The sequence below is a fragment of the Apteryx mantelli genome, chromosome 7 (assembly GCF_036417845.1).
Source record: "Apteryx mantelli isolate bAptMan1 chromosome 7, bAptMan1.hap1, whole genome shotgun sequence".
NCBI classification, from domain to species: domain Eukaryota; kingdom Metazoa; phylum Chordata; class Aves; order Apterygiformes; family Apterygidae; genus Apteryx; species Apteryx mantelli.
The window spans coordinates 3,543,312-3,556,257 of record NC_089984.1 but is presented as its reverse complement, the minus strand read 5'-3'; the positions used below and the strand labels follow the sequence as shown (position 1 = coordinate 3,556,257).

Sequence of the window (12,946 nt, the reverse complement as noted above, 5' to 3'; positions counted from 1 at the left end):
GACAGAAGTCTCCAGTGGAACCACGTACCCAAGAAACAAACGCTGCTGGATTTTCTCTCAGTTGCTAACAATATGCTTGGAGTGACCCCAATACACCAGACTGGGTGATGGAGATGCCGTGGCTCTGGGGTTCGGGATGGGCACTTCTCTGCAGATCCTGATTTATCACCGTGCTCATTATCTGCTCACTTCATTAAGGAGCAAGAATTTATTAAAAATATAGCTAGATGGATCTAGCTGTATGTGTCTGTACAGCTCTATTCTAGGACTTATATTATCCTATGGTTATTCTGGGTTATAAATAAAATATAGCTTTATATATAGCCTATTGGAGAGCATCACTCAGGAAAGCATTTAAGAACATATTCAACCTTAAGAATGTGCTGAGGACTTTCCTGAAAAGTGATATTTTCCATGTAGAAAGAAGACTTCTAAAGAGGAATTGCATTAGGATTTGAACAATATAAAGAATGACTCTATGTCATTTAGCACTGGGGAACGGTGCTAAAGGGCCATTACAAAGAAGGAGAAGTTAATAGGTATTAGATGAAAAAGTCACTCACCATTAAGTGAATTTGGAGTGATTTCACCATTTTTCTCAGGCTCAGCATTACCCTCATCGCTTTGTTGAACTCAGCTCACTTGCCAATGCAAGAATTCAGTTGACTTTCTGTTTTGAGATTTGTTCATTATGCATCATCCCACCTATTTTCTTTGACTCTTTCTATATGATAGCCTGTGAAAAATCACGAGTCATTTAAATACCTTTTACTTACTGCCAAAAAAGAGCATGATTTTGAGCACTGATATGCATCTGAATATGCTTAGCCATTGTGGGATATTTTACATCGACTGTTTTTCCTTTTGTTCTGTATCTTCTACATTCTGCATCAGTTTCGCATCTCCCTAATTATAGGAGCACATTCATTTTAATCTGTGCTTCAGCATAACTTTTTCATGGCTCCGTATCAAGAATAAAGGAACAGAGCAGGCACAGCTACAGCTAACAACAGTAGCCTTGAGGGAGCAGAGCACTTTTAAAATCCCGAGCAAAGACAGTGAGGCAGATGGGAAAGAACACATAGCCCTGAACAGACATGTGCAATGTGCTAGAGACTTCCAATTTAGGGACAACTCAGTAAACAGTTTGGGGAATTTCAAAGGCCTGAACCGGAGGAAAGAGTCTTATGATGTTGCAATCATAAGGGAGGAACATGAAAGAGGTTTCAAGCCAGGACTGAATGTGTCTTCGGATGATGTATTGGATGAATCTGAAACTGAAGATCATTATCAGGATTCATCCTTGACTCTGAACCTAGCTGCTCTTTGAGGGAGCTTTGTAGAAGAGGCAGAAATGCTCAAAAAGGAACATGCTTTTTACAGCAACTTTGTCCGGCCTCCTGTTTTAATAAGAGAATACCTTTGGGATGGAGGATACCTGGATTTCAGCAAGATGGTAGTACAGGCAACACAATTGGTTGTTCCTCGCTACAAGTAAAACCAGGTCGTTATTTCCACTATTGAACTGAAAATGGTCTTTCCTTTCAATTGGCTGGCATTAACTGCCATCTTTCTATTTCTTTTCATTAACAGCTCAAATCAGACTGGGCACTGCTGAAAGTTAAACATCAACCCAATCTAGCTCCACAAGTCACAGCTCATTCACAAGCCTTCCTAGCAGAAAGCAGCCCCTTTCCATTTTGTTTTTTAACTTTTCGCTTCTGTTATTGAAAAAAGGGTTTTTTACTCTTTGAGGGAACTTTGCTGAAGAGGGAGATATGTTGTATCTCATTATTCGGAGGAAACATCTAGCATTTACTATGCTGTTTAGACAGAAAGCCGTCCATACTGCACCTCCAAAGCACTATCTGCTGGACTAATTAAAATAGCCAGAGAAAAATCTGGCCACTGATAACACTGGGTGAATGCATAGCAGGAGAGAGCACATGAAATTTAGGTCTCCAGGTATTAGTGGATGACCAGACTTCAGCTGCTCTTGAAGGGAAAGGGGAGAAAGATCTCCCTCCAAGATGTGCAGAAGGGATAGGGAAGAAAAACAGGAAGACACACTTATCATTGCCATCTGGAGAAGACAGGAGGTGAAAAAATTCACTAGATAGAGGTACCTCTGCTTTACCCTCCATCCTGCTCTCATCGCTGCAATTTGCACATCTTTGAGACAAGTTCTTGGCAGTCAGTTTTCATTACATATTGAAAAATCACTGGAATAAATCCCTGATCAATTACCTAATGGATTAATTGACTAAATGCAAATGATTACGGATGCCAGCATGATAATCTGACCACAACATCGCTTTTAACTACCTTTTTATTTACTCTTTTTATTCTCTGCTCCTCAACAGCTTGATCTACTGTACAGGGAGCCCATATGCTTCTCCTCCACACCTGCGCCTGTGATATGCCTCATTACCCTTTGCTTCCCCTATTTCTACTATTTCCATTGCAACTTTATCCAGTGGGAGCATACAACTCCACACAGACAAATCCTTATTTCCTTTGTCCAGCTGGGACTTCTGGATGCATTTCCAATTATCGGGGGAATGAAACATTTGCAAGCAACAGGGATTTTTACAAGAGAACTGTGTTCATTAAAGTATTTCCCTTCACAGAGCACTCCAGGGAATGCAGACATTAGTGAATCGTACCATATTTTCTCTCTTTTCTTTCTGGACACTGCATTTCTGCAGGCATCTAAGGTATTAGCAGGAGCACACTGAAAGTGTGACCGTCTGCTTTTGGAAATACTTTAACTAAACGCCAGTGCTTTGCACTAGAAAGGTTTATATCGGTCCCTTTTGTGGAATTGATCTATTCTACTGCTCTAATACCGCAGCATGTTCATACTCTGTATAAAATAATCTCTGAGCAGAAGTGAAAAGAACCAAAGTATATTTGACACTGATGATGCCGATGCCTTTAAAGGAAGGATCCAGTTATGGGGACACCCAATCGCTGTTGACTGGGCAGAGCCAGAAGTCGAGGTGGATGAAGACACCATGTCATCAGTAAAAATTCTCTATGTGAGGAACCTCATGCTATCGACTACTGAGGAGACCATCGAAAAGGAATTCAACAACATCAAACAAGGTAGGAACCCATTGACACGGTAGCTCCTAAACAAGTATTCCTACTGCAAATGAAAATCTTTCTTCATTTGTAAAATGCCAAAGGAAGAGACAAAAATAACAGCTTTTCTGCCATAAAATGTTCACGTGTAATGCCACAAAACTTGTCATTAAAGTGAATGCTCCCACCCTACATGCACAACACATCATCCCTCTATCTGCTTAATTTCCAGTTAGCAACACTACTAACCTTTTTTAGATGGCTGGCAACTGGAAGAGGTCCAAAATGCTGCATGGGGAGGCCTCTATCATAAGAATGATCTCACCTGTGAATTTGTACCTTTCTTAAAAAGAGAGAGAGCTTGTGAAACAGCCAGTCGATTTCAGCATTTTTCTCCTGTGAAAAGGGATAATGTTAGAAATAGTGGTTTCATACAAATGCTTCCATTTTGCTCCTGAGAAGCGTTTAATTTCCCTAGACACACCTTAAAAAAGCATATTCTAAGAAAAAAAGCCCCATAAAATGAGCACGCCAAAGAGACCAAGATACCACCCTGGGTTTTTTGTTTGTTTATTTGCTGTTTGGCTTTTTTTTTACATTTATCTTTTATCTAATCTATCTATATGTTGACTTCTATCATTTTCATACCAAAAAAGCTCTACTGTCAACGTGTGAATAATCAGTGTTTATCATTTAATCCAGAATATGATGGTATTCCTTCATGGCATATATTACATGCACTTAGTGTGAGATTTTCAAAAAGCAAGTAGGTTTGCTGGGAATAAAAATCCTGCTGGCTTTCAAAGGAGATTTCACTTCCGAGTTGCACAGGCTTTAGAAAATTGTACCAAAAACAACAAAATAAAAATAACCCATTTCTGCAGCTCTCCAAGCCACACAATCCGTTAGGCATTAGTAACTTATGCTTGGCAAAGTGAAATCATCTTTCATCTCATTTCTATTAACTTCCTTCTATTAATTTTTTAAAATACACTACAGAGCTTCATTTTTCCATCACTAACTTTTCATTTCTGCTGCATATATTTCTTTTTTTGTAGTAGGCAGCAATGCAGAGATCTGTTAGAAATATCTTTATGAGTCTTTTTTATCCCTCTAACATTATCAGCTAATACTTGTAGCAACCCTCAAGCTGTTAGCGATCCCATTTTACCGCTCAGTTAAATATGTTTCATCCCACTATATTAACTGCTTCCTCCTTTATTTATTCAGTTTCACTCCTGAACATTGAACTTCTTGCACTCCTCAGAAACACAATTAAAAACCATCTGAAAGTTTTGTAACAGTCATCTGGTTTGCTCCTAAAAACAATTTTCCAGCACAACAGTGGAAGATTTCAAACCACATCATCTTCAGTTTTCCTTTTTGTCACTTTATCATTTTACTTCTGACACAGGTATTCAGTCTCGTGCTGGAAACTGTCATCTCTCTCTCTCTTTCTCTTTCTTTTTTTTCCTAGACATCTTTATTTATTGTGGATTAAATCAGGAATGCCTTTTTTAGAGCTCTGCCATGCTTTAAAGAATGGAACAGCTCTAAAAATGTGCATATGACAAGCAAAAGCCGAGCTTTTGGGAGAATAAATGCAATTTAAGTTATAGTGAGATTACAATCAAAAATGTCAGCAAAGATCTGAAATGATTCATGTCCTCCCTTGATTATCTGTGTTGTTCTTTGTGCTGTGTTTCAGTGACACTTGCCTCGAGTGTACGTTTGACCCAGTGAATTTAGAAACTGTTTTGACAATAACAAATCATTCAATAAAAAATTATCCAAATAAGAGTTAAAATCTAGAGGCACCCGTTACGGAGCAACTGCCCCAAAGGATCTCAAACCACCAGAGTCTCCATAACCACACTAGTAGGACAGCTGTTTATGCATCCCATGTATAACTATAGCACAAGAAGTGACATCCTTTAAAAGATCTGCTGCCAAATTTGATGCTGCTTATCCCCTCCTCAGACGACTTCTGTAGACTCATGTATCGCTTCTGTCAGCGAAAAACACTGCCCTCCTTCCCTAGAGTTCTTGGTGTAATGCTCATCCCTGGCAATTTCCACGTATTTAAATAGGCTCCAGACATTGCTGCTGAAGCAGTATGATGCTGAAAGAGAGCATCAAAAATGGGCAAGTCTGTAAAAGACATCTCCTGTAATTTTAGCTAGTACGTGCTCTGCTCCGATAGCAGGAAGGTTGTGCTCTCCATACGTAGCTAAGGAGGACAATATTCCCCCAGTAATGTCGCACAACCATTTTCTCCATGGAGATGACCTAAGAGCCGTAGTACATTGCTTCGTTCTAACAGAGGCACAAATGAGAGAGAGCAAGACTGAGGCGTGAGCAAGGATCAATAAGACAGAATGCTCTCAGGAAGGCAGGAAGGGGATTTTCAAGACACAGAGAGTTCATTAAAGCTTGGACTTGTAAACAAGAGATCAGTATGTAACTCCCATAACTTTAGGCTTAGAAAATCACCCTCTTGTCCTACTAGGAAACAAAGTGCTACTTACTGTTTCAGTGTCATTTTGAAGACGTGCAGGTTGTTCGGGTAATAGGCTGGGACAGACTTCATTTACCACACTGGAGCTCCTAATGACTCCCTCCTAACTCCAAAGAAATATTTTTTTCTTCTGTAGTTACTTAAGTAAGTACTTTTTGCAGCAATAGGACAATTTGCCTGTTCAGTGGTGAAGGGGAGAGAAGACAGCAGAAGAGTAATTCAGCATTCATTAGCCGTATTTTTAAGGGATGTGTCTGCAGATGTTAGAAGTCTCAGTGGCGGGGCTGGTTAACAATGCACTTCCCCAACCAACAGGAGTGGGAAAGATGAAATATTAGAGAAGAAAATAAAGGTCGGGATCTAAAACCTGTGACCACAGGGAATAGGAGCTCATGTGGTCATTTTGGAGCCAAACTCACTTGTTCATATTGGCACTGAGTATCGCAATTCCAAGAAGCAGAAGAGGAGCTGACAAGGGGAACGGAAAACTGTAGAGGATGGATGTGAAAAAGAAGAACTCCCAAACATTTCTAGTCTTGCTCAAAATCCTATAGCCATTGTATTTCCTTTCCCATGATGTAGACATCTTGAGAGGGGAGAGGGCACTGTCCCCTTGCCTTCTTGCCCTTTGCTCTCCAAGGCTTACAGCACAACACAGCTGCTCATTCAGAACGGGGTTTTGCTGAATGCTCCATTTCAAAACTAATATTCCAACCTTTCCTGTAGGTGCAGTGGAGAGAGTAAAGAAAATTAGAGACTACGCCTTCGTGCACTTTAATAAAAGAGAAGATGCGGTAGAAGCTATGAAAGCCTTGAATGGGAAGGTAAAGCTGGTGTAAATGCTAATTCATAGAGCCTATATGCAGCATACTGCTGAAATAAAGCTGCGTGGCTTATTATTTACAAAAACCTGAAGGTGATAGCCCTATTCTCTGTTTGCAGATTGCCTTTATATTCCTGAATTCAGTTTTCAGCTAGTGTGGTGGTCGCAGACTGTTCACTTTGTGGCTTCTTGCTACTTGCATTCAGGCTAAATGTTTTGCCCAAATCAGATTGTAGTTCACCACTCAAAATGAAACAGAACAATGCTGAAACGAGGAATAGAAAATGCAGGGCTATGAGTCCCCTTGGCTCGTGCTCACATACTTGTATGGTGTCTGCCAACAAAAACATTTACAGGGAAGCATGTGAATGGTAAACAGGGACAAACAAGGTCAACCCAAAACATCTGCTTCGAATTCAGATGCAGATTTGCAAGGAGGTTGCTGTATTTAGCTTTTCTCACACTGCATGTAATTCATGGTGCTTCAGTGCAAGAGCTTTTCCCAAAGAGGTGTTAACCCTGATCCTATTTTTAGTGTTACTGCTATTCGATATAGGAGTATATATAATCTCGTAGATTTATAGGCTACTTTGTAGGGAAGTGAAGTCTTTCTAAAGGCTTCACAGCTGTAGTAACTAGGTTAACTAGGCTCTCCCTGTCTGCTTTGAAGGCTGGATGCTTTCAGCATGTTAAACCTTCACCCAGACAGTGTATTTTTCCACCTGTAGGCTGGAGAATTTGGGCTTTTTGGGGGTGGTTTTCTCAATCTTTCAGCTATGCCTGTCCGGTTAGCAAACTACGAAGGGCAGTTGCTTCCCTAGGCAGGATAATCCTTGTGCGTTTTGGGAGACTTCCTTACATTTGTACCTCTCTCGCGTTCTTTCCCCGACGTGCTGGTGTGAAGGTGCTGGATGGTTCCCCCATTGAAGTGACATTAGCCAAACCCGTCGACAAAGACAGTTATGTCAGATACACCCGGGGCACCGGGGGAAGAGGTACCATGTTGCAAGGAGAATACACCTACGCGTTTGGCCACGTGTACGATCCTGCCACGGCCTACCTTGGCGCTCCCGTCTTCTACGCACCCCAGGCCTACGCGGCTATCCCTAACCTTCATTTCCCAGCCAGCAAGGGGCTGACCAACAGGAGCATTATCCGACCCCCGTCCGTCCGAGGTAACTCTAGTCACGGCAATACTGGAATCTATCAAAATACACCTCCCAGGTTTTAGATGACTGCTTCCTCGCTCATTTTGAGGGCAAACGTGTGAACTAATCTCTCTCGCTTTTATCGGTGTATCCATTCATAACGCTGCAGCTGGTACTAATGCTTTTTTAAAAATAGCACCTGGGGCGTGACACCATCAGCCACCTCTTCTGATGACGGCTGGACAGGCTGAGGCATGTCCCCCTCAAAGGGTGACTGCAAACTTCATTTTCTCATGTTTTCTTAGGGGTGAGGGATGTCATGCAAACATCCTCTCATGTTCCCATCACCAAAGATCAGCAGCCGTCAGTGTCCCACACCCTTCCAGGATCTGTCACTGTAAAACACAAGAGCTTGACTGTGCTCCCAAGCTTTTCAGCTCATGAGAGCTGCTTCCCACCCCTCCAGCCACCACTGTCTCAAGTCAACAGTGAAGACCCCAGGATATCGTCCAACTTACTGTTGGTCGTCATTGCCCTGAACTCTGGGTCCCTTCAAGAGAGGGACAAAAAACAATTTTTAGCATCTGCCCTTTCCAAAAATGCAGTGGTCTTCCAGTACGCTAAGCAGGGCATGAAAGAAATAACCATATCCTGGGAGCGAGCTGGACGGCTGTCTCAAAACAGCTTTCAAATCACCCTCCCTCCAGGGTAAATAAAGTAGGAATCCTCCTGGTTTTGCCCCAACAGGGAAAAAAACAATTAAAACAATTTTTCTCCCCCTTCAGAGCCAACTTCCTCAACCAGACACTGGCACAGCCCACAGCTGTATTTCCTCCTTACTTTAAGGCCCACAGGGAAAGTTTTACCAGTCCTGGTGTTTTCTGAGCCCCAAATCATGGTGTTTCCCGGGGAGGTCACCTTTGCAGCTATCTCGAAGCAGTCCTAGCCCCTGATGCAGGGCCTGGTAAATGGGAACCAGAACTGAAATCAAGAAATTGCTTGTGTGCTCTGAGAGAGGGACTCTTTTTTTTGACAAATAATCAAGTAATAAGCAGTCTATGAAAAATAAACAGCATTTCTGCAAGTTACTGAAACTCTGCCTTCAATCCCGGGTGACTGCACCTGCGACCAAATCATATCCCCACACTCAAGTTAAATCTGGGTGGAAGTAAATTTGGGGGCTAGCAAAAAGTAATCTGTCCCCGAGCTTCCTTCCAAAGCTGACGCCTGCTGCAAAGTCAGCTCGTGTCCCCAGCCCACGGCCAGGTCCCTCAGCAAACTCCGAATCCTGTCTTGCACACCAGGAGGGCTGATGAGGACTGGACCAGACAATTTTTACTCCTTCCCAAAGAAGGAAGGGAACTGGAGAGCAGAAATTCGCCTTGCTGCCCCCCATGTTTTTGCATGCGTGGATGAGGCTAGCTCACGTTATGATTACATTGGGAAAGCTGCAGATGTGATAACCCACCAGCCCTCTCTTGCTTCACAGTCTCCTCAAGCTCCAAGCGGTGCTCCTGAAAATTAAAATGGAAACGTAATGTGTAAAAAAATGACCTTGGTTCACATAAGGGTTGGGGGGGTTCCCATAAGTATAAACTCTGAGTTTCTCAGGAAACTGGAATTATGCCAGTGGGTAGGAATCATTGTAATATCAGTTGTCCCCTTTCTGCCTTTCAACTACAAATCCAGTTAGAAGGGTGTCCTGAAATCAGAAGTGATTTGTGCATGAACTAAATGGAAAGTTATGCCTCACCTTGACTGAGCAGAACAGAGAAGATGGAAACTGGGTAACAAAGAAGCAGGGCTTCCCCCTAAACTCCACAAATTAAAGCATTTCAGCCCAAAGACGACAACGCTGAGTCTGGCTCATTCCAGCAACAGCACTTCCAGGACTAAAGACTGAAGCGATACAATAGGAGGTGAAGCTTCATCTTTCAGTCCACTGCTGCACCTGGCCGTAATGCCCTGATTTGCTGCCTCTTGCAACCTGCAGAGAGTTTTCTAAGGGAAACCATCTGTGCAGCAGGGAATCGTGCACTGTGCTTATAAATCAGACTTTCCTACAAAGCGGCGCGCTGGGAATTCCCCCCGGGAACTCCCCTTTCCGGCACCTGGCAGAGCCTGCAAGCGTCGTGGCCTTGAGCCCGCTGGCCCTCCTGCCCATCTTCTTCCCAAAAATCAGTGAGTGGGGCTAACTTTTCCATTACAGCGAGAATCAGGGTAATTTTTCCGGTGATTTGATTCAGTTTAATGCCTTCTTACATTCCTAGAAATTTACATGAATGTACCTGTAGGGGCTGCGGGAGTTAGAGGACTAGGAGGTCGCGGCTACCTGGCTTACACGGGCCTGGGGCGCGGATACCAGGTCAAAGGAGAAAAGAGGGGAGAGGATAAACTCTACGACCTCTTGCCAGGAATGGAGCTCACGCCGATGAACCACGTCACTTTAAAACCCCAAGGGATCAAACTTGCTCCTCAGGTATGTTCATGAAGAATCGACTAAACGTTCTGGCCAGACTTTGTCTTCTCCTAAAATGCTTGCAGAAAAACAGCCGCTGCTTGAATTTGATGCTGATGAGTATATCCATTCATAAATCTTGAGTGATGTGGGAGAAAAAAAAAAAAAAAAAGACTGCTAGTTGCATCTTAAAATACCCACTTGCCTGGCTGGAGAACAGCCTGCATCCACTCTCCATTGAGGGAGAGTTTCCATAGACACCCACAGACGTGAAGTCCTTCTAACTATGGCTATAGCTCCTTAAGAGCATTGTGGAATACAGAAATTCTCACCCCAAACGGATTTGATAAATAGGATGCATCATATAGGTCTTTGCTGAGGAAAAAGTGCACATAAAAAGAAAAATAATAGTGGTTTTGCTAGAAAAAAAACCACCCATTTTCCAAATCAGAGCCTGTCATGGTAGTGCACAGAGCTTTGCTGCCTCCACTCAATCACTCCAAAGCAGTATAAATAAAGAAAAAACATGGAATAAAGCATCTCCTCAGATCTGAGTGTGTCACCTCTCGCTGACTCCCGTAATTTCAGTGCAAGCCACATGTCTGGTTGGAAAGCAGAATTCCACAGATACCGTAACTTCACGTGAAACAGTAATGCTAAGAATTGAAATCACAGACATGTCTTAAAATCAATTGTGGGAAAAGAGGTGTTGATTAAATGTACAATCCATGCAAATGCAGAAACTCTGATTCCGCAATGAGACCTTTGATGTGGTTGACCATACGTGATGGATCCAAACAGATAACCGAGGACTGAACAGAACAAATCCAGAATAAATTCCCCAAGGTTCTGAGGATCTGTGTCTTATGGCAATTCCTTTCCCCCGAATCACCCAAAGCCACGTTAGAAATTAACTTCACCCTGCATTTTGAATTACATCTCTGTGTATTAACGCTTAAATTGCCATAGTATCTTGTTTGCCAAATGTTCAGGAAAAAAACCCTCTTTTCCCCCCACCCCTGAAAACTGGAAATTTGCCTTTTTCTTCCCCTGCAAAGCTTCTCAAACCTTTTATTCTATTTTAGCAGCACACCTGAGGGGTGAAATGGTGCTGCTGCAGCACTTTAGGGCAGGTGAAATTCAGTTTTTTTTCTATTTTCCCACTCTTTAGAAATGATCTGTGGGATTATAAAAGAGTATAAAACACACATGAAACCTCCCACCTACCCCAAACAGGGGCTCGTGCAACTTTCCTAGGAGTCCAGCGTCCACTGGTCTTAGACAGCTACAGCCTGGTTCGCACTACCATCTGCCTGGCCGCATAAGAGACAGCCTCGTTAACATGACAGCCTCATTAATATGATGGCCTCGTTAACATCTGCTAACTTGGTCAGCCTCTCCTGTCCACTAAACTGAGACCATTTCAACAGCATCTTTGAAGGACCCCCTCCTAATTTTGTTCCCGTTGCCTAGCGAGGATGCTCAATGCTAATAAATAGATCTGTCTTATGGAGGATTTAAGTGTTGACGTAACATTTTAAAATCAGCCTCCTTATAATGCAGTTGGAACAGCAGGGGACAGATTTCTCGAGTATGGCAACATTTAACGAACTCGTTTGCATACTCTATGAAGTGATAAGCTTAAATTGGAGTTTTCGTGCAGATATAATTAAAAAAATTAAAACCAGCATTTGCAAAACTTTAAATAAAGTAATCCACAAAAAAGATTCGGGCTGGAGGTGCCCTTTGAGGGCTCTGGTCCGAGCCCCCGCTCACAGCAGGGCCAACACCGCAGCTACCGCAAGTTACTCTGGGCTGTTTCAGTTCCAGCAGATAACCAGAATTTTTTTGTCTTTCGTCTGACTTTGGGGTGCTAATTTGATTTCCTGCGCCACTGTAATGTAAATCATTATGGCACCGAAAAATATTTGGGGAAACCCAACGACTTCTGAAGGTCAAGTTTGGTGGAGCTATTTAGAAAAATAGCTGGCCCGAGCATCGCTGCTAGGGAGGTGTGGGAAAGTCAAGCTACATTCGAATCCGCTTGGGACACCAGCTACCCAGTGAGTTAAGAAAGGAAGATGAAGCAAAAGCATTTCCGTACAATGTTTCCCAATTAGCACTGAATAAGCCGTTCTTAGGCCGAGGGCAAAACGGTTCAGCGTTTCTCTTTCAAACTAGGAGCCGAAATCGCCTGTTGAAGCCTGTATAATTAATTGGACAGAAACAGAGCTTTTTTTTAAGACTGGTTGGACAGTTCATACCCTATATCCCACTAAGGAGAGAGAGGCATGAGAGAACAGATGAATGCAACCATAGTGCTTTAACACTGTTGAAAAGGAGTGCATAGATTTACTGATGAGAACTCAAAGAAAATCCTGCCGATAACAGAATAAAACAGCTAATTGACAAAATGGACCAAGGCATCAGATTTAACAGGGTGATAATTACCTTCAGGCATTAAACGGCGTTTTAAGGTATAAGACGTCTAGATGAATCTTATATTTCAGAGTGGACCGAATTACCAGGTCCTCCATTTGTTTTTGGCTTAGCTGAAGCTAGGAAGCTGCCAATACACCTCCGAAAAGCCTTTGGAGGGAATGAGACATCATGGTGCAGGGGGCTGGAGCTGGGTGAGAGCGCGACTGTGCGGCAATTAACCAAAGCGAATCCCTTTTTCCCCTTCTAGATCTTAGAAGAAATCTGCCAGAAAAATAATTGGGGACAGCCTGTTTACCAGCTTCATTCTGCAATTGGCCAAGATCAAAGGCAGCTGTTCCTATATAAAATCACGATTCCTGCCCTTGCCAGCCAGAACCCTGCCATGTACGTAACTGTTGGATTTTTTCTGTGGGTTTTAGGAATTTTTTTAAAGGTCATTTTAGCTAGCATCTCTCCAAGAATACAACCAC

General features: G+C 42.7%; 1 protein-coding gene across 1 annotated transcript in view; it reads left to right on the top strand.

Annotated features, from left to right (window-relative positions):
• The window catches only part of A1CF (APOBEC1 complementation factor), a 33,934-nt gene that overhangs the window by 14,733 nt on the left and 6,255 nt on the right, over nucleotides 1-12,946 (top strand). The window contains exons 6-10 of the mRNA XM_013948207.2: nucleotides 2,944-3,108; nucleotides 6,332-6,429; nucleotides 7,333-7,603; nucleotides 9,847-10,055; nucleotides 12,724-12,860. Coding sequence (XP_013803661.2) covers nucleotides 2,944-3,108; nucleotides 6,332-6,429; nucleotides 7,333-7,603; nucleotides 9,847-10,055; nucleotides 12,724-12,860 — 880 coding nt within the window. The remainder of the gene's footprint in view (nucleotides 1-2,943; nucleotides 3,109-6,331; nucleotides 6,430-7,332; nucleotides 7,604-9,846; nucleotides 10,056-12,723; nucleotides 12,861-12,946) is intronic.